Below are 22,024 nucleotides of genomic sequence, written 5' to 3' on the forward strand. Positions count from 1 at the left end.
AAATATATAGAAAGAAAGAATTTTAAGTCTCAATTCCCTGATCTTAAGTAAGTATCTATGATGTAAATGATAGAACTGTTGATACTTTAATGACAATCAAATCCTCCCGTCTGTCTGATTGAATATTTGCACGTGAATTTAGTTCTTCGCAGAGAAGTGCCAGCAGTTTCAAGCAGATGAATTGTAGGGTTCGGTGGTTTTGAGGAGGCTGAAAAAACCCACCCAAATGTACTTACTCTGAGCAAGAATACATCACAAAGCTTCAAGTTCCAAAAATGCGCTTCCATTTTCCTTTGATGTTTCATCAGCACCTCTGTTAATGAGGTATTTCATGACAGTTTCCTTGTATTCCGGAGACATCCTCTGTTAATATTTTAAAAGTTAACAATTTGACGTGAACTTTTTTCTTTTTTTTCTTTAGTTGAGGAAGGAGAGACAGAAGTGACTTGAAAGCGGTATCTTTCTGATGACAAGTGTGGCTTTTTGTACCTGGACAGCATGCTCTGATTTTATTTATTTATTTTTTAGAGAAAGATTCATGTGACTTATTGTAACATTCTTCCATCGTATTAATTTAATTTCATATTTTCATGTTTTTTCTCTTTTTATGATATGTTCTTTGTTGACCCTGAAGCCCAAATCACTATTTTTAGTGTCCTATATTTGGAAAACTGGAAATATTTGGTAAAACGTGCTGCTGGTTCTGTCTGTAAAGATCTGCTTGGTACTTGGTTATTCAGAGCAGCCTAGTGAAAGCATTGGAATTTGTGTTGATTATTTCAATTATTTATCAAGTTCATGATTATTATTTCCAAGTATGAATTGAAACTTCTGTATGCAAATGACAGGTTTGTGTATATTTTCTCTAGTAATGAAGACTGGCCAAGTGCTTCGGAGTACTCTTGATTTTTTTGTTGGGGATGAATTGTCTTAAAAGAGCATTACATTAAATATTTTCTGGTTTAGTTACAGTGGATATCAGACAGTGACGATAATAAAACAAAAGATTTAAAGAATTTGTGTGTGAAACTTATTTTATTTGAATAAATATGATTATGTATGTGCATTAATGTAATTAAAATTTTTATACCTCATCTAGTAAGGCAGCAGAACAAGGAAAATTACAGTTCTTTCGATATTAAAAAGCCAATCAGATTGTAAGAAAAAAAAATTAACTATAGCTTTGTTTTATTATGAGAAAAGTAATGGAAAGTTATCTTCATTAAGATGCAAAAGATAGGAGGGTGAACTTGCAAAATTCAATCTGAACAGATAAAACCATAAACAGAGCAGCTACTTTTTTTTCTTCTTCTATTCCAGAGTCTTACATCTTCATACTCTGCTGCCAGTTTCCATGTTTTGAACTGTTACTGGGTTTTCTACATTTCTTTCTGTGCAGGTTTTGCTAGAACTGTGCCTTTTGGTAGTAACGTGTGCTGTGGTCAGGAATATGGTTCTGCGCTCAACTCTGACTGACTTTCTGCTCGTGCAAACCGATTTACCTTGTACGTTTTGCTTGACCTTAGAATTCTGCCTTGCGTTAGACTGAAAATAGGTCTGTTTGGTGTTTGAGTGATCTACTGAGAACCAGAGAGGGAGATGGATGTTAATTTTACTTTTGTCCAGCCTGTCCTTACAACAGACTTACTGTGAGATGAGTGGGTAGGACAAGTCTGGCCGTTAAGCTTTCGGCTGCCAACTCTGTGTGAGTGGACTAAGGATTTGAGGCATCCCAGCGCTGTGGAAGTGGTTATTTATTTAACATGGAATCTAAAGCCTTGCTGCTTGGTTGTGGTTTGTTGATTTATTATTTTTTTGGTTGGTTGGTTGTTGTTTTGTTTTAGGTTTAATGCTATTTGAAATTAAATATCTGGGTTTTGTTTTACAGATTGTGGGAATTATCTTGTTCCTTTTGAAAGAGGAATGATTTGGTGGTGATGGAGTGCTGCCACTGACAGATGGACTCGCAGGAGAGAAGGTGAGAATGAGCCGCTAGGTGAAGCCACAGCGGCTCCCTGAAATATGCCAGCTCATGATCATCCTGTGCAATTAAGTGATGTCAGCAGACTCCTTATGTAACTTACACTACAAGCACAGGTGCTTCCATTGTGTCTCAGAATTTCTCTTCTTTTTTTCCTTCATTCAATTGATTTGAAACCATCATTTTTTTTTTCTCTCTAAAGGTAGGAATTAAAGTAACTGATAAAAACATAAAGCTGTTTTCCCTGCCTTTTGATTTTTCAAAAGCTAAATAGTACAAAACATGAATAAAACCTAACAAACCCCCTGCCCATGACAGGGAGGTTGGATTAAATGATCTCTAAGGTCCCTTCCAGCCTAGGCCAGTCTAGGATTCTATGAAACCAGGTATGTTCCGTCTGCTTTCTAATACATGAAGATTTAACATTATAAATATCACTGTTCCAGTGGGAAGAGAATTCCATACATCTGGGTAGAACTCATGCAGCAACCTGCCTCAGTATACAATGACACGATTGGATATGAATTTGTTCTCCTTGCTGTGAGCAACAAATATAAATATAATCTAAAGGCTATATCAGCAGCGAATAAATGTGTCGTTAAAGTTTACTAGTGACAAGTTCAGCTGCTTTTCGGGCAATAAAGTACAAATGAAGATGATGATTTCAAAGAGAAGATACTCGATTTTCATTTGTGTAACATTTACGTTAAGATTGCCAAATTGCAAATGAAATACATAGACTTTTGGAAATTAAAACTAATGCCCGAACTACTGAGCCTTTCCTACATCTGCAATAAGCAAACCACAGAAAACTTCAAGCTGATTCTGGATTTCCTCCAATCTTTTTGTAGCTCAGAAGAGGCAGAAGGAGCCAAAGAGAGAGGCCTGGTCTATATTTGGAAGGCTGGTTCCTGCTCCGTAACTCCAGAAAGGCTTCCAGGTCTCAGTGGAAAGACTGTGTTACAGGCAGCCCTGGGAATACATCATGGATTACTTCTAACAGAAGGTAATAAGCATCTGAATTGTAAAGATTCAAGGCAATAACAAACTCGAGTTATTGTCAAATTTTCTTCTTTTAGATTTTTTTCTATTCTAGCTGTGTCCCTTTCACTTCCAAATGGCTAGATCTTTAACTTTGCCAGGATTTCCTCAAAATGACATTTTTTTGTGATGTCTTTCATTAAAAAAGAAGATAGTACAGCAGGAGGTTCTCTTGATGTGTAAGAACTTTGGTTTCTGTGTGCTTTTGGAAACGTGTAGCTGCTGGATGCATTAGAGCGAGTCTTGCTTTGTGAGCAGTTTGGCACTGAAAATCAACTATTTCTAAAAGCCAGTCCCTTTAAGCATTTAGATAGCTTGGTCCTTACTTCTACCAAGCAGCGAACATACAGGTGTAAAGACTGAACTGGAAGTTGCTTCTTTGTTTTTTCTCTGATACTTCGAAGGAAATATTCCAGGTTATCGACAAGCCTGCTGTAAGCACCTCTCCTCTGTTGGGCTTGTTGTGGAGCTTTAGTGATTTTTATTTTTATTTTTTAGAACGTGTTCCTTTCATAATTAGAAGGACTTCTGTATGTGTGTTCTTGCCCCATGAAGGGTGTTGTTTGCTGCTATGATTTGCCATTTTTCTATCACTGTGGAAGCAACTATTCATTTTAAAAATAGATTTCTACTTTTCTCTAGAATTAGCAAGGTAGCTTGAACTGGCATTGCTGCAATCTTCCTGGGTAAAGGTGATGAAATTCTGGGGAGTATGACATCAAGCCAGTGGCAAAATACGTTACAGCTTCCCCTCCACTCCTTCTTTCCACCTGATAGGACAATCCTATTTTACTGTAGGTTGGCAAACAGAGCAATTTGATGGTGCTAGACATCTATATGAGAACACGAGCTCTATAATTCATAGTTCAGCAGTGCATGTGTGCATAGGATAATGTTCACGTGAGGTGTAGAACTTAACAGCAGCGATAGCACAGAGCGACCAGCAGTCTTCATGTATCAATAGCCATAATTTCACTGAGCCTGGAGAAGGCTAAAAGTTGATACCTGTTTGTTTAAATCTCTCTTCAACTTTTTGTATTGGTATAACTTCATTAGACTCATGCTAAGGTGTTTTGTTTGTTTTGTTGGGTTTTTTTCCCCTCCCAGGTGGAGAGGTCTACAGTTTTGGAAGGCTGCCCTGGAGATCGGGACTGGAGGAGTCACGTGCTAACAGTCCTGTCTTGGAAAATGCTTTGCTTGGCCATCATGTTATTACAGTGGCAGCTGGCAGCTTCCATAACGGAGCCGTGACAGAAAGCGGTGTGGTGTACATGTGGGGGAACAATTCTGCTGGCCAGTGTGCAGTCGCTAATCAGCCCTGTGTACCAGAGCCACAACCCATCAATATTTCTGATTCTGAAACCAGTCCTCTGTTGTCGGTCAGGATTTTGCAGCTGGCATGCGGAGAGGAGCACACGCTGGCCTTATCATTAAGCAGAGAGATATGGGCTTGGGGCAGTGGCTGCCAGCTCGGTCTCATAACGACGGCTTTCCCGGTGACGAAGCCGCAGAAGGTAGAGCACCTGGCAGGACGCGTTGTGCTCCAGATCGCTTGTGGAGCCTACCACAGCCTGGCTCTGGTGCAATGTCTGCCTGTGCAGGAGATGAAGCCTATCCCAGAGAGGTGCAATCATTGCAGTCAACTCCTCATTACCATGACAGACAAGGAAGATCATGTCATCATTTCAGATAGTCACTGTTGCCCTCTGGGTGTAGCGCTGTCTGATAACCAGCCCGAAAACCACGGCTTCCGCACCTTATTGCAGTCGCCGGAAAGAAGAAGTGTAACAGGCAGCCAAAGCAAAGACTGTCAGAAACCCCTTGAGGAAGAACATACACTTGTTGCTTTACAATCTGACGGAGCAAGTGTGCTTTCCAGCAGCGATAGACAGGAGGACAGTGGAATTTCAAGTCCTGGAAATACTCTGTTCTCGGACAAAAAAGAAGCAAAAGAGTACTTGGTCGGTTTATCAGATCACTCGTTAAATGAGAGCCTGGAGAGGAATATCTGCGCGGAACCTGGGCAGGTCAGTAATTAGCTCTTAATTTGCTGCAACTCCTCTTGTGTATGTGACAATGTTACTCATTTCATAAATGACAAATTCTGTTAGTTTAACGTAGGTGTTGTTTTCCTGTAGTTTCAAAGTGTTTATTAGATGGTTCTCTGCTTTTATGTGGAAGACTTTTTTGTCCTCCATCCTTGTACAGTTATAGATCTCTAGTGTGAGCAGCCTGAACAGTGATATAGTCATGGTCCCCAGTACCAGCACCATGTGAGCAAATTTCCTTTTCTCTAGCTGGTTTACGATGCATGGGTTTTCCAATTGTATGTATACATGCAACAAATCTATCACAACTCTGTTTAAATTTCTCAATTAGTTAAGTCTAGATTGAAAATAAAGAATGTAAAGGTAATTTTAAAGCATCGATCAAAAAGGCTTCTGATGTTAATCATGTGGGAGTGGCATAAAGTTATAAACAGGGATGGAAAATACACAAGTACTACTTTGTGATGTGGAAAATGGTTCGAGAACATGGTGTTGATGCTGTAGCAGAACAGTAAAGTAGTAATTTCTTAATAAGCATCAGAAAACACTTGATAAAAAGGTTCAAGGGTTGTCCCCAGCTCACTGCCGAGATACTGCCAAAATGAACGTTGTGTGAACATGGTTGTCCTTCCTTTTGCTGTTTGCTAATACAAGTGTGTTCTGGCAGTTGTGGGCCCCTGAGACTCATGCAAGAATTCCTGCCGTGGGAAATGACTCAAACATGTAGTTCATGTTGCTTCTCTCAACTCCTTGTTCCTGGAAAGTTGCCAGAGTACTGTTTTCCTTGCACAGTTCCAGGAATAAACAAGCCTGGAGTTGATTGATGAGTCTTTACTCAATTGGGCATACGTGTTATGTGCAGAGATAAGGACTAACGTGATATTTCAGCATTAGTAAAATCCTTTATTTCTCTTTGCTTCCTTATACAAATTGAGTTTGCTTTTCTCTACTGCTAGGTATGCCTTTTATAAATAGGAACGAAGCACAAATAATAGGCGTAATCCCCATCTTTTAGCTTAATGTTTCACAAAAAGAGAAGTCGAAGGTCATTTTCCTTCTGTCAGAATAAAATAAGCTATAATACTTATATTAATAGTATTTCCCACCATCTCTTCAGTGAGAAAATGAGACTTTACTGTCTTTGTTTTAACATTGAAACTATTTGGTAAATATAATCTTGTGCATTATTTCTTATTTGGATAATCCCCATCTTTTAGCTTAATGTTTCACCCCATCTCTTCAGTGAGAAAATGGGACTTTGCTGTCTTTGTTTTAACATTGAAACTATTTGGCAAATATAATCTTGTGCATTATTTCTTATTTGGTGAGTAAATGGATTGCTATTATAGGTAATCTTGTGCAGATACTAATAATTGCCTTTGGACAGTTTGTCCCTTGATTATTAGTTAAAGCTTAGTTAATAATCAAGTTATATGGGTACTGTAGCATAGCCCAGACTGGTCTTAAGCTAGACCTTGCAAAATGCATCTGTGAATCACTGTTTTCCTTTTTAACATTGAAGAGAGAACTTACCTCTCTGTAAATACAGCTTTTAAACGCATTTAAATGTAAATGCACTTTATTTGGTTGCAAAGAAGCTGGTAATAAGCTTAAAATTGAATCACTCTTTATTTGCCTGTGAATCGCTGTTTTCCTTTTTAACATTGGAGAGAACTTACCTCTCTGTAAATACAGCTTTTAAACGCATTTAAATGTAAATGCACTTTATTTGGTTGCAAAGAAGCTGGTAATAAGCTTAAAATTGAATCACTCTTTATTTGCAAAGATAATTATTCTCTTTTTTCTGTGTATTTTAAGAGAAACAGACTCACAGTCTCTTACAGATGAGCTACAAGTGCAACAGCCAAAACCCAGTCCAGTAGAAATGGTACTGGGTTCTACCTTAAAAAATACGATTCTGCAGAACAGTTTAAATCGTGAATGTGTACATCATCATCCTACTGCCAGGTGCTGCCTAGTATGACAGTCTTCAATTTTTCCTTCAGCCTTCTCAAGAAGAACAATTCAGCGCTTGCATCCCTGGCCCTCCAAGTACCAGCACATCTGCCTTGAACAGCCTGGTGGCCTCTTGCGCCTCAGCAGTTGGTGTGAGAGTAGCTGCTACATATGAAGCTGGAGCTCTGTCTCTGAAAAAAGTCATGAACTTCTATGGTGCACCGGCGAGCGAACCAGCATCTCGGTCTGGTGGCAGTTCCCCAGGGCCTGAAGCTCTGAAAGACAGTCGAGAAGAGCAGGTCAGACTGGAATCCATGCAGGGGAAGAAGAGTTCCAGTTTAGTAGATATTAGAGAGGAGGAATCTGAAGGAGGGAGTCGAAGGCTTTCCCTGCCTGGCTTGTTGTCACAAGGTAAAAAAGCATATTGGGGAAACCCAGGTAGAAAAAGTTAGAATAATGTGGAGCTTTATAACTGAAAATAAAATGTAGTTATTGGAACACAGATCTAATCGTCTACCAAAGGTGTCTGGGAATTATAAACTGTATCTTAGGACTTGAAAGCAGTGAAGGGAATGAAGACTCCCGGATACTGCATGCTAAAGAAACCAGAAGTACAGTGGGTTTAAGAATGTTCTTTACTGATGAGGTAAAGTAGGCACATTGTAGTAGTTTGGGCATCTTAGTGCAAAATGCCTGCAAACTGTCGTTCAGCAGATATAAATCTGTGATCCCTGCTGCACTGAGCTGGTTTTGAGCCAGGGACCAAGAAATAGCCAATTCCCACTGCCAGACGTCAGAGTTAATGACCTTCTTCCCTTGGAGATTTTGTTGTTATTTACTCTGCATGGGTACATGGTTTAGTTCTGTATTGGTCTTGGATCTGAGAGGAGATTCTAGGAAGTATTATGGTCTTCTGTTCACTGCAGGGATGTGTTTTCTTTCAAAGCATACTATCTTTAAGGTATCACTTGGTTAATTTGCCTCGGTATAACTGCATAGTTCTCCTCTCCTTGTTGTCCTTTAATAGCTGACAAAAATTACTTGAAATCTGTTTACGTTTTTAGCACATACGTTACTTCTGTGTGTCAGTAACCTGTCTTCTTACATGTCAGCCTTTGCTCTCGATTAAGACCTCTTTAGGAAGTCTTGATCAGTTATCTCAAATGCTACTATTCCTGTGGAACACACAGTCTGAGTGATAAATTTACCTAAAATGATGAGTAATTTTTCTGCCTCTTGGCCTCTTTCCAGTTTCTCCTAGGCTCTTACGGAAGGTAGGGCGTGCAAAAATGAGGACTGTAGCTCTGACTCCAACCTACAGCGGTGAGGCTGATGCTCTTTTACCCTCTCTAAGAACGGAGGTGTGGAGCTGGGGAAAGGGGAAGGAAGGACAGCTAGGGCATGGTGATGTTCTACCAAGGTGAGAATTCTTTGAAAACTTTTTTTAATTCAGTAGATCACTAGGAAGTGTTGAGTGTTTAACTTGCTCAACTTGTGAAAAATTCCTAACTGCCTTGCATTGTGTTCTTGTTTTTTTAAGTGTTGTGATCTAAGTTCCTCCAAGTAACAGGGATTGTTACTGAGTGTCAATCAGTTATGCCTTTTCTGCTTGTAATCACTAGAAGTTTTGGTGATATTCAGATTGTCCAAACTGGGTTAAGGTTTACCTTCAACTTTTGCCCTTCATGACCTTTTTGTCTAAGCTGGTTTATTGCTGAAAGATTCCTTGTATGGTTTTTTTTCCTCTAATTTGTTTTGGAGAAAAAGTAAAACTTGGATTTATTTTTTTTCCCCTTAGTGTTATGACTACCTATGATAATCTTATTTTCTTCTTCGTTTCTCCCCTCTAACGTCACTGCCCCGCCATCGTTTTATGGGTTTTCTGGGGATTGCCAGGCTTCAGCCCCTATGTGTGAAAAGTCTCGATGGTAAAGAAGTGATTCACCTCTCTGCTGGGGGCCATCATTCCTTAGCACTCACTGCCAAATCTCAGGTACGAGTGATCATTGCCATTTATTGCTTCCCTGTGAATAATTGTCATGTTTAGTGTTTTCTGTGGTTTTGTTTCTCTTTGTGGGAGGCAACTTAGAAGCAGCGTGGAGTTTTAATTCTGTCGCAGTTCTGCACGTACCATCAGCAATAGGTTTAAAGATTGCCATGACTTCATTTGATGCTATCCACTTCTGAGCATAGGATGATGATTTGAGAACACGGGAAAGCAGTGGAACTGAGAGGAGTGCTTCTTGGTGCATGAATCTTATACCCTTGACTTGTGTGTGTTTGCACACTTGATGTGTTGTGCTACTACAATTCGGTATGTATCCGTGTACCTAAACTTACATTTTGATGGTTGGCTGTGTTTCTTACAGGTCTACTCATGGGGCAGTAATATCTCTGGCCAGCTTGGTCACTTGAACTCCCCAACTACAGTTCCTCGTCTCGCAAAGGTACTTTTTTTGTATTTTTCTTTTAGTTTGTGGTCTATTGCACAAGTTAGTGCAGAGTAATTTCTAAAATCTGACTTTGTTTATGAATCTGTGTTCAATGTGGTAATAAAGCCCTGGATTTCTTTGGCTTATGCTGTGAACATAATCCGTAGATAAGCTTGTGAAAATCTAGCCAACAAATCCTTTACATAGACTTGCACTGTTTTTTGACTGCACTGAAGTTCTAAAACGGAGAAATGTGACTGGTTGTATCTTCTTACTGAGTTTCACTTCTATCTACAGTAGTTGCTGTCTCTGATATCAATGTTGCAGTGCTGAAACTTTTAAACACCATCTTTGTTCTAAACAACTGCTTCTAGCATTTTTAGCTCTGATAGACAAAAGCCATATTTGTTTTCATTTATGTATTTCCAGAGCTGTTTTGGTAGTGGGATTTCTGTTTGTTTTGAACTTACTGCATTAAGTGAATATACAAAGAACGTTTCTCAGGTTAAACCAGGTCCTTATGTTTACTGGCGCTTCTCTTGGTGGAAAACTAGCTGCAGTTTTCCTGCTTAGGCCTTATGCAAATTAATGTACAGCATGTTATTGTCTCTCAAATTTATAGATTTCCTAATTAAATATAGAGGGGAGAATAGTGTTCCAACTTTAATTAAGCTCACCTGATGCCCGCTTAAAAATAAAACTGATTTATAGTTTAAAGGCAAAAAAAATCAGCTATGCGAATAAGATTAAAAAGAAAGATATTTTCATTATACATGCAAGAAATGTCTTTGTTATGAGATGCTGAATTTGAATAATTAACAGTTATTGTAGTATGTTTTCCTGGCAGGTGTATTTCGTGTATGTGTGCCTTAGAAGAGTTAAGTACTTTCCTTCCAGGCGGTGATTTCTAATGTCTTTTCCTTATGAATTTCAGGTGTGTGGTGGTGGTGTTTGGAGTACAGCAGCAGGACTAGATTATTCCCTCTTCTTAGCAGATGAGGAAGACTTCCAACCTGGATTATATTATAGTGGCCAGGAGACAACAACAGAAACCGATTTGTATGAAAATAGGTGTACTAAGAGTCCAATTTTGTTACTCTCTTGTAGTAAGGTGAGTGGCGTTTCCTTTAAGCTGGTGCAGATTGTAGTGATACTTGTTGGAAATAGCACCATTTGGGTTGCTCAGCTCGTTTTAAGGGTGTTTAGTAACTGGTTCCTGGTAGTCAAATCAGGAGCACAGCTTATGGAGGGCAGGGGAGAGGCCTGGTTTAGTATTATTGTCTTCCTTGCCTGTTTCTTGGTCTTTCCTTCCGTTTGAGGGACAAGGTGGTGGTTTCAGTGTGTCTAATCCACTTCCTTTCGTGAGTTCGTGTTGCAGAATCGTGCGCTTACATTGTGTTTTTCACCACAGTCTTCATGTGTTTATGCTTTGCTGCTATTGCTCTTCACGTTCCTGCCGTTCCTCAAGTTGCCTGAGGGCGCTGCCTCCTGTGTTCCATTCTGTTTCCTACACATTTTGTTTGTGAGTGGGCAGAGGGTCCCCCTGAGTTCTGCACCATCCCCTTCCTTCCCCGTCCTTTTCTCATGAGACTAAAGGTGGAACCGAGCAAAGAAGCCAAAATGTGCATTTGCATATTTCTGAGAGAGAGGAGGTGCCCCTGTGCGATTTTCTTCATGGGGCTGAATCTCTGATCTGCCTGGAAGTTGGCACGAGGTAGGGGAGCGTCTGTTCTGACTGCATGTCCTCTTCCAAGCTGTTCATATGATTTCAGACTGAGTTCAAGGTGACGAAAAGGAGATGGTGAGGGTAGAAAGCAGCTCTTTGTCTCAGCTCTTCAGGGTCTCATCGCTACTTCCCTAGCCTGAGCAGAACAGCAGCTGGGGAGAGGAATTCTGAGGAAGGACAGGGACTTAGACACTGGGTCTGTACATCTGCACGTGTGTGCATGCAGACAAGCGCACACTTGTATTCCTTCCGTAAGATTGTTGCTAGCCACTCTTTTCTCTTGTGGAGTGGCTTCTAGGCTTTTGCATATCAGAATTTGCCTGTGAGTTGCTTGTTGAATGACTCTGGCTCAGTGTTGCTAAGGAATCCTGTATTTAAGAACAAGGAAATAAAAGTAGAGCTCAAACACTGAATTACTGTATGGTGTTGCAAGTGAACCAGAATTAGTGAGGAGCCATAATACGTCAGTGGCTCTTCTGCTGACCTGGGAGAAGAACTTTGCTTCCAACTCTTGTGGAAAGCAAATACTTGCTAATACTTACACTAAGATGGGAAGTGGTCCCGTTTGATACTGTAATGTTACTCTTATCAATAAATTCACATCTTTCAGGTCCAGAGAGGACTGTAGTTCTGAACACAGTCATAATATTAAAGTCTTGTTATTCTCCTTTCCTAGTTAATAGGAGAAATAGCTCATGTAATGATGATATTTAATATCAACATTGCCAATATAAACTGAAGTATATGGCAACTCGAGACGTGGCTGAACTTACTGTCACTATCTCTTAAACATAGTGGTTGTATGAGCCATCTTAGAAGATGGTCCATTTAATGTCTTCTAGGCTCTACCAGTACCAGGAGGATGAACAGCTTTGACTATAAATGTTTCTTCTACTTATATCATTATTATATTAAGCCAGTGTTGAATGGGTAGGTTGTCACTGTCGGTAGTTACTGGTGATACCACGTAGTGTTCCTAAAGAAATGCTTTGTTCTGCATCGACCTATTTTTGAAGTGGAGTGTGAAAAGCGAAATATTGAAGCTGCTGTTTTTTCTTTTCTCCTTTTTGTCTTACAGATAGGTTACATAAGCAACGTGATAGCTGGTGGTGACAACTGTTTAGTCTTGGTGGACAAAAATGTCATGGGATATATTGCCAGTTTGCATGAGTTGGCTTCTACTGAGAGAAGGTTTTATTTCAAGTTGAGTGAGATCAAATCTCAGGTTCTTAGACCTCTTTTAGGTTTAGGTAAGAAATTAGTTTAATATTTTCTTTGGTGTTTCTCCTACGTTCCTCAACAAATCTCTTTTTGCAAATTTTAAAGCAGTTATATGTTTTTAAGATAAAACTAAGGTCTTGCTCTTCTTCCACTCTTCAGATGAACTGCTGTAACACACCTGCATTTTCACACCATTTCTCCTACGTTCCTCAACAAATCTCATTTTGCAAAATTTAAAAGCAATTATATGTTTTTAAGATAAAACTAAGGTCTTACTCTTCTTCCACTCTTCAGACGAACTGCTGTAACACACCTGCATTTTCACACCTGCATTATGTTATTAGTATTTGCACTTTTCTGACTGTTCCACCTGAAATAACTTGATTATTTGAGCTGTATTTAGTCAAAAATTGTTGAATTCCCAATTCCAGATAATTTTTATAAGCAGTTTTTCGCCTCATGGCTAAGTCTAAACAGGACCTTGTGGTAGTTGTCTTTAGCAGGTGCTGCTCTTTTGTAACTTGCTTTCTGGTCTGTTCCAGATAATTTGGGCAACGCAAGTACAATCCAGTTGCTGCAGGAAATGGCAAGCAGGTTCAGCAAGCTGTGCTATCTCATTGGTCAACACGGAGCTTCTTTAAGCAGCTTTCTTCACGGAGTTAAAGAAGCCAGGAGCTTGGCCATCCTGAAGCATTCCAGTCTCTTTTTGGATAGTTACACTGAGCAAGTATCCGCTTCCCTCTCATCTCGAGTCTCTGCACGCTTCAGCTATTGACCACAGCTAGCCCTGACTTAGGGGGAAAAGAAAGCTGCACCTGTAAAAAGGGATGGCTTTGTTACTTAGTAAGGATCTTGTAGTATGAGATAAGAGTTACTATGGCTAAGCTATTGAATAAAGCTGCCTTTGGGGGTTTATTTTGGTTACAATATGCCCTTTCAATAACTGAAAATGGTCTCCGAGAAGAACGATTCTTCAGGTTCTGTTAAATAGGAATCATAGAATGGCCTAAACTGGAAGGGACCTTAGAGATCATTTTAATCCAGCCTCCCTGTCACCAGGGACGCCACCGCTCGACTAGATCAGGCAACACATAGCTAGCACTACACTTTTCACCCTAAACCCAGAGCTGCTTTAGTGCTCAAAATTAAGTCTGGATTATCCTGGTTATTATTTTTATTAGCTTAATGCTTTTGGGAGAGTAAGTCTATGCAGTCACGCTGTTGCCTGTCTTCCTCAGTAACTTTTGCAGTTGCTGGATAATTTCAGGCAAATGTAGGAAAACTCTTGTTATATTTAACACTTGCAGCCTTTTGTGAAAAGATACTGACTTGACAGAGGCGAGAGTTTAAAAATGTCCCCTCTGAGTGTAGTCTTGGTTACTAGACATCTGAAAATCTCTTAAGGGAACAAAATTTCAAGATCACCAACTTCAGTTGTCATGTGGTAGCATTTTGTATGTGTAGGTAGTTGCACTTTTTTTCTAACACAAGCACAACAGTTACTGCTTTTACTGGGTCAGTTATAAACTTGTGCTGTATCACCATATGAGAAGCTTTCTTCTCTGTTTATCAAATGGGGTGTTCATAATTGTAAATCTGTATTTTCTTCCATTCTTACTTAGTCTTTGACTTCATTTTTTTGTTGGTTTTTTTTAACCCGGCTTTCCAGAATTGGTTCTCATTACTCAGATTAGAAGGGTTTCTTAATTTCTTCTTCCTCCCTGTGGAAAACTGAAATACCTAATTTCTATTCTTGGCATTACTGCTTGTCTTCTGCTTTCCCCCTTTGCTTTCACATGCTTTACATATTTTTTCTGTGTATGGCATCAGAATCTGTGCGTGCTCCTCAGCATAGTGTCTTGAGCATCGTCCAAGGTGCTGTCAGGCAACGTAAGTATTATCTGTTAATTGGGCTGAGCTGAGACCTCTGCAGAGGTGTGTGTTTAAGTGGTTCCATTTTTTTAGCAGGAGCAAAGTGAAATGTTGAATAGCAGATCCATCTTGAATATAATTAGAAGCGAGAGTATTAACCTGTTGTAATAAATGCCCTGCTCTGTACCTGCTGAAGCATGTATCCAGGCTCTCTGCATTATGCTGACGGGAGCAGAAATGCGGAATAGTAACACGTGTTTGATCCTCCACGTGGAAAGTGACTACCAAGTGTTGCAGTAACACTGAATGTTTCACTGTTGAACACTTTCTCCAATACTTCGGTTATTTGCTTGGTGAAAGATGTTACAGATCTCATTGTTCCACTGTTGGCAAACGCAACGGTTGCTCTTTACAGCAGTGTTCTTGTTTTGGAACTGAAGCTTTTTTTCTTCCCTTTTTTAGGTATTGTACTTCAGTAACAAACTTCCTTGTGATGGGAGGATTTATGCTCCTTGCAAAACCAGCAATGTAAGCAAACCTCTTTACCATTTTCTGCAGTTTATGATCAGCCAGCAAATAACCACCCTTTAAGGAATTGTATTTGTGCGTGTGTAGTAACGAGCATGCAGAGACTTGGTCTTGGCTAACTTAAATCCACTAATTCCTTTCGCATCAGATTAAGAAAAAATTACTTCTTCTCAACCGTGATAAAAATTGAAGTTAAAATGCTGCTGAATGAGTTCAGTTGCTTTATCTTGAAGGTGGAGAAAGGAGGAAAAAAGCATAAATTATTGTAAATTCCTTAAAAGAAACATACATAGATTTAAGATGATGGATTTTTAAAAAATCTTAGTCTTGAGGTTAAATTTTCATGATCCATTCAATTTGTTAGTATTCTTTCAGATGATGCCATCAATAAAATACAAAAAATACAATTTTCTTCAAAAATTAGTGAGAGTAGATAATGTGAATTCATTTTTGTTTGAAATATATTTAAGTTGTGGAAGTGCTTTAAAATGATGCAAAAATAACATTTCTGCATTTCTGCTTCTCAAATTTGCTCTACTCCATGCATAGATGCTCTTAAATGTGAGGAGGGAATGGTAATTTAAGGTCTATCTCAACAGAATATTTGAAGTTAGGTCATAAAGTAGAACTTTTCTCCTCAGTTCAGTAGTACTTTTGTCTAGGAAATAAAGTAGTGATACTGCATCTTTCACTGTAGTGCTGTGAAGAACATGTTGCAATGAGGGTATTTTCTTAACTCGTCTGAGGAATTGTCAGCTTTCCCTCCTTCCTAAATTCTGTAATCGGGGAGTAACTCCGTTACAGCTGTTTATGGTGCACTTGGAATGTGGTGTAAATCATGGTGTTGGAAGCTCTTTGAAATACCTGGGTACCTAATGCAAAGAATCTTCTGCACCTGAGGACCAGTGCCAAAGCCTAAATACGAAATCCCAGTGCAGAGAGACGCTGAGAAACTTTCAACATTGGTTGAAGGAAATCGTAGTTCAAGTATAAGCTTATTTATAAATAGTACGGAAAAGTTCTGGGTGCTGACATTAGTCCTACTGGCTTCATTACATCATTTGTCGCTGTCAGGTGTCGACAGGTTCTCCTGCGACCAGAGTCAGTGAGGTGAATAACCACCTCCTCAGGTCCCGAAACTTCAGGGGAGATGTCCTAGGAGTTTGGTCCTGTTGCTTGCCAAGGGAAGGCAAGAATATCTGCGCTGATAATTTCCCCCAACCCCCTCTCTGAGGGCTACAGTCCTAAGTTAATGGTTAAGGGTGTCAGCAAGCCTTTTAAGGATATTTTGCAATATGAATGCATCGGAAGTAGCGAGCTTCAACAGAAGTCTCCATTGTCGGCAAGTGTTTGAGCATGTCCTCTGAAAGAGTGAAGTGTTACGAATCTGTTGTTATTTGACACTTTCCTACAGAGAGATCTCAATGTAAGAGTCTCGAAACAAAAGATGCAAGCCATCCAGATGGTTACATTTAAAATTAAGGAATACGGTCTGCTCTCAAAGAAGCCTTTATTCCTGAGGTGTTTTGAACAAGAGAGTTTTTCGGTATCATTAGCAGGCCTAGACAAGGGTTGCTGTTTTGATGCGTGAAATGACACCTCACTAATCATACAGAGATCTCGGGGACCCTGCTGTGCAACTCTCTGATCTGTTTTGCTCTCCGGGAGGCCAGGCCTTGCTTTCTCAGCCTCACCCGAGTCTTGCAGCTTGTGGTTTAAATGCTTCCAGGCTGAATGTGTTTTAACGCGGATGTGTCATATGTGCCAGGACATGTGTGCACACAGATATGGTGAAGGAGAGGGAAAGTAGGTTTGTTTTCCTTTAATGAAGAAAAACCTGGTTTTGTGTGCTAATGCATTGTCTTCAGAATCATTTCCCTCTTCTTCTCTGAACTAGATTAGTTCTCCCTCTTGGAATTCAGACTGAGGATTGAACAGATTTCCTGCCTTTCTTTGAGGTAGGATGTAATTTTTCTAGTTAGGGGAAAAACTGGTCAGTTAACTTGAACAGCAGGGGTGGGGAAGAGATTATTTGGATATATTTAGAGAAGTGTACTGGAGCAAGTTAAGATTCTTTCAGGCCTTCTTGTATCAATCAACGGTGTTAGAAACTTCCTGCTTTAACAGTAACGGGGAAGTAGCTCCACCTGTTAGCTCTTTTACTAATAAAGTGTTAAAGGTGGAAAAGGCAATTAGTTACTCTCCAAGTGGGGCAACTTAGTCAACTTCCTTCAACCAGTTTAATGGCTGCGCATGTGAGAGCAGTAGTAGACAAGTCCTGTGTTGCAGGAGTTAGTTACGTGTCTGTGTTACTGTACTTTCTTAAACTAGATTGGGAATAGATGAATAAGCAGCATGCTCTTGCCTTGATAATTTTTATTGGTTTATGATAATCCAAAAAAGGGCCTTCTGAGCTCATTTATATAAAATATCACTGATGCCTTGCTGTCTTTTTTTTCTTCTTCATCTGCTCCCTGCATTTAGAGACTTCCTGAGTAAAAACCAGGAGCTGTTACAGAAACTATCTGAGAAGAATGAGGAAAATCTCCAGCTGGTGGAAATCCTGAATGCTGTGTTTTTCATGCCTTTCGGACGACTTCATAATTACGCTAGAACTTTGCTAAAGCTTGCCACCTGTTTTGAAGTGGTAAGCTGACTGTTACCTATGTCTGAATCAATATACACAGGAAACTTTGAGCTTGGAAGTAACTGTGTGAAGTAAATGCCTGATAATTAGAAAGAGGTTGGTCCTTCTATTAGGACTTGTGTTTGCTGCCGAGAGGATCACGCACATCTGTTTATGCAATCTTAGATCAAAGCTGCATGGATCACATGATAGGTAGAAACTTGTTACCCTGCCAGAGCTTGTTTGTGTGTTCAAGTCCTTAATTGCAAATATATTATTTTGACATTTGCTTGTTTCTTTTCACTTCCATCTGGCATCATTACTGTGGCTATCCTTGGCTCTAAGGCTCTACTGAAAACACTACATATATATTAGGTAGACTTTTACCACCCGTTTGGATGTGTATTATTGTGTTCTTTTGAAATAAAAGATGACTGAACAGGAACAAGAACTGCTTGTATGCTTATCCCAATATAGTTGTTTAAAGTCTTACTCCTGCAGTTATTAGCGCTACTTCTGCTGCAGCTTTCTAAGGTGCCAGAAGGTAGATCATGTAATCGTGTATTAATTGTTCTTCTCTTAAAACTTAAGGAAACTTTTCAATTTTTAAAACTCCCAATGTACCAACAGAACATGTGACCAAGAATGCCTCCATTGTTCCTTTATTAACCAGACCAGCTATTGTGCATTTGGTGCTGAGTTGGTAAAATGAGCAGTTGCATCGCAGCTTGGTTAGTGTTGTTGGTACGGGTGTTAAGAAACACTCTCAGGTCTGTCTTACCCTGTGCCCTGTAGGCATCTCCAGAATACCAGAAGCTCCAGGATTCTAGCTCTTGTTACGAGAGTCTTGCTGTCCATCTCAGCAGAAAAAGGAAAGAAGCCGAATACACACTTGGCTTCTGGAAGACCTTTCCTGGGAAAATGACGGTATAATGTCAATTGTCAGTCCACTAGCAGCTTGAACTTCTTGCTGTCAGTCTTATACCCTGTCTGTTACTGATGCTACTGTCCCAGTTGCCCTTCTCATTTTTCTAATTGGTGTGGCTGTAGTCCTCTTCACTTTCAAAAGGTTGACCTGAAGTCACAATCAGTAAGAAGTAAGCGTCTGTAATTTTGTTTCAACCCTACCTGCAGGATTCCTTACGGAAGCCAGAGCGAAAAGCAGCAATCGGGGATTGTCCCTACAGCATGCTGGAAGGTTCTCCGTAAACTGGTTCATCCTCTTCAATGATGCTCTGGTACATGCTCAGGTAAGCCAGCTTGGATCCATCAACAAAACCTTCTCTCTATTTCAAACAACATAATGTATTTTTCATATAGTGAAGATAGGTGTTTCCGCTGTTCATGGCGATGTTTCTTGATTGCTTAAAAACGGTATTTTTTCATGTTCACAAAGAAATTGTGTACTTTTTTTTCATGTGTGATTGCTGTTTCCTGGGATTGGCATGGTTTCTGTTGACTGTTTCTGCGAACAAGGTGCATATGAGGAGCCTGTAATTCTCAGTTTTCCTTAGTCCTCAAAGAAAGGAAACAAACAGTTCAGAAAAAGGATGAGGCAGGGATAATGGATCAGTACCTGGTGAAATTTCCCTTCTTTTTGCCCGCAGTTCTCAACGCACCATATTTTTCCCTTGTCCACCCTGTGGGTAGAAGCTCTTTCAGAAGAAGCTGGTAATGTGTGAGTATTCTTGCTTGTGATGCAGAAATAGTCAGATATCTTGGGAGGGAGGATGAGAATTTTGTAACCAGTTATTGTAAACTAGGAGTGAAATCGGCTGGGTGCAGTCATGTCTACCCCTCTTTCTTGTTTCAGAAAACTTAATTTATTTCTATGTCTTAAAAAGGAAAAGTTTTATAAACATCAAAAAGATAAGGTAGTCAGGAGGGAAGGGAGTAGTCTTTCTTCTGCTTCTTTCACTGCTTTGATATTCAAGGGAATGCTAGCTGGAGTGGGCAAGGGAAGATATAAAATTCATGCTCTAAAAAATCATGTTTTCAGCATGAAATTTCACTAGAATTTAAAATATTTCCCCCTCTCCCTCACCATGTAGGAACGGATTGAAGATTACAACACCAGAAGAACAGCTTGTTCTTATTTCTTCAACACCGCAGGAAAAGGTAAGCGTATCTTGCAATGACTTCTGTGATACAAATTTTTCTCTCCTCCCATGAAACCAAATAGGGAGGAGTATTGCCTTAAATATTCACCACGAACGTGGGCTTTCTACGACTCTGTGTGCGTGTTGGCTTTGCACTGTGCTTCACTTGTAGCTGTAGTGCAGTTTACTGCAGTTTACAGTGCCGTGCTGATGAGTGCAAAGGAGGTTGCTGTAGTTGCTGTAAAGGTGAGATTCAACACAAAGACATCTTAGCTGAATTCTGTGCTGAACTGCTTTCTGTTTCAGACCAAGTGGCTGAGGGCAATAAGTCAAGCAGTGGATCAGGCCCTTAAAGGGACTTCTGACTTAGTTCCATATGGAGCAGGTGGGAATGTGCCAAGACAGGAACCTCCGATTTCTCGCAGTGCCAAATACACCTTCTATAAGGACCCTCGATTTAAGGATGCTGTTTATGATGGGAGATGGCTTTCGGGGAAACCCCACGGCAGGTAAAAGCATTTGAACAGAACAATTGAAGGCAAAAAGTGGTTGCTGTAGCAGTAAGTAGGCTCACTCACAGAAGTTATTTGGGAAGTGCCAAGCGACCTGATGTCCTTACACACTTGTATGACTTCGTTTCTTTTTCCAGAGGGGTCCTAAAGTGGGCAGATGGAAGAATGTACTCTGGGACTTTCCGAACCGGGCTGGAGGATGGGTAAGATCCTCTCACTACTTGGTGGAGTCAGGGACCAAGAAATACCTATTGTCACACGTGATTTAAAGGTTTTCTGATGAATCTCACTGAGTTGTGGTGGTATATGTTAACCAGATATATCTGTATATTTATATATAATCTTGTATTTAGCCAGAGGTATGCTGGTTGTTTTCACAACAGACTCTGCAACTGTGTGATTAAAAACTTGCTTTTTCATAAAAACTGAGACTAATTTGGGTAATCAGTTAGGTGGAGGAAGGAAATGGTAAAACAGCCAAGGGGAAAGAATGGGTGGATGAGCGTAAAACCCTAAGCAGATTATTTGCCTTCCAGCATGCGTGCTATAGCCTCAGCACTTAACAGTAGTAGTGTCTTGGTGGGGTTAGACATGCTCTCAGGAGAACTTTCCTGACTAGATTTGCATCTCCTCAAAAGAGTAAAATCAATAAATAGAGTTTGTGTCTCATTCTTTTCAGGCGTACTGAAGTTGTGAGCAATTCTGTGCCACTGTTTGAACGTAATTGGAAACTATCAGGTTTTTTTAAGTATAAATGTATGTTCTCAGCTTTTTCTGGAATAAAGGTGCGCTTGAATTATCAAGATTTGAAGAAGACAGCAAAGATAGAAGCAGTCTTAAGATGTGAGAAGACTTGTAGCCTTTAAAAAGCTAAGAAAGATGCTGCAGTGTGATAGAGAGGGGAATAGTTCCAACATGCCACAATTACACAGGAGAAAAGCAGCGCTGACTAAATTGACCTGGTGATGCTGAAATTCCTGCTTCCTCTTTAAACAAATAATTTAAACCAGAAATCATCTAACTACTGTAGTCGAAGAAATGTCTTCAAAAATATATAGAGCATTTTGAGTTTTGAGAGGGTCTGTGATATGTATCTGCTCCTGTTTTGACTGAAATGTGTTGGCATTATAGCTGCTTGTGTTCTGTTCCCATGCACTGACAGGTACGGTGAATACCGAGTGCCAAACAAAACACTGAATAAGGATGACCATTATGTGGGGTACTGGAAGGAAGGCAAAATGTGTGGGCACGGAGTCTACAGGTAACGTGTAGCACTTGTGTTGTCGGCATTGCAGGAGGCAGAGCAGGGCTGATTCTCCAGCACATTGCCTACCTCAGCATGTGGAGGTAGCTTCCATGTTATATGTCAGACCTGTACTTATAGTGACCTCACCTTTTATTTTCTGCTTTGTTTTTGGTAGATTGCTCAGTATGCTTACTTGGACAGCGTTCAGTTAATACCTGTTCTAACCACCTTGCAATAACAGAGGATTCTTTCTTCTGGGAGATAAATATAATCTCTAATGGCATTGCTTGTTGGACAGAGAGTGGCTTTAAACCAGCAAAGTGTTTAAAGGCTCGTTTTTACTCCAAAGATAGTTTTACTATAGTATATACTGTGTGTGTCTTACATATATATACTATATGTATTATATAGTATAGTTCCTGCTTAGTGTAGCTGTAATATAATTGCTAGAAGGAAAAAGAGGGGGTTGATCTGTTCAGGAGAAAAAAAAAAAAAAACGAACAAAAAAACCCCACCAAAAAACAAACCCAAGAAAAACCTAATTAACAAACCAATTAAAAAAAACACAACAAAACCCAGAACACAACGGAGTAGATTCCTGTACTCCTACTCTCTTTTTTGTTATAGCTACGCTACGGGCGAGGTATATGAAGGGTGTTTTCAGGATAACATGCGTCATGGGCACGGTCTGCTGCGCAGCGGGAAGCTGACGTCGTCTTCTCCCAGCATGTTCATT

General features: G+C 39.9%; 1 protein-coding gene across 1 annotated transcript; it reads left to right on the plus strand.

Annotated features, from left to right (window-relative positions):
- Positions 1-1,904: 1,904 nt before the first annotated feature.
- Positions 1,905-22,021, plus strand: LOC104280108 (alsin-like; the record flags this gene model as incomplete). Its single annotated transcript, XM_009877662.1, is given in 21 exon segments — positions 1,905-1,978; positions 2,833-2,987; positions 4,130-5,049; positions 7,077-7,437; positions 8,278-8,446; positions 8,923-9,019; positions 9,396-9,473; positions 10,393-10,569; positions 12,263-12,434; positions 12,948-13,128; positions 14,740-14,805; positions 17,290-17,452; positions 18,227-18,358; positions 18,566-18,587; positions 18,590-18,681; positions 19,039-19,109; positions 19,483-19,549; positions 19,837-20,039; positions 20,180-20,245; positions 21,205-21,303; positions 21,916-22,021. Coding segments are annotated over 21 exon segments (3,417 nt in total), but the record flags the coding sequence as incomplete, so codon positions are not given.
- Positions 22,022-22,024: the final 3 nt, after the last annotated feature.

This window comes from Apaloderma vittatum, unplaced genomic scaffold (genome assembly GCF_000703405.1).
Source record: "Apaloderma vittatum isolate BGI_N311 unplaced genomic scaffold, ASM70340v1 scaffold15381, whole genome shotgun sequence".
Taxonomy (NCBI): domain Eukaryota; kingdom Metazoa; phylum Chordata; class Aves; order Trogoniformes; family Trogonidae; genus Apaloderma; species Apaloderma vittatum.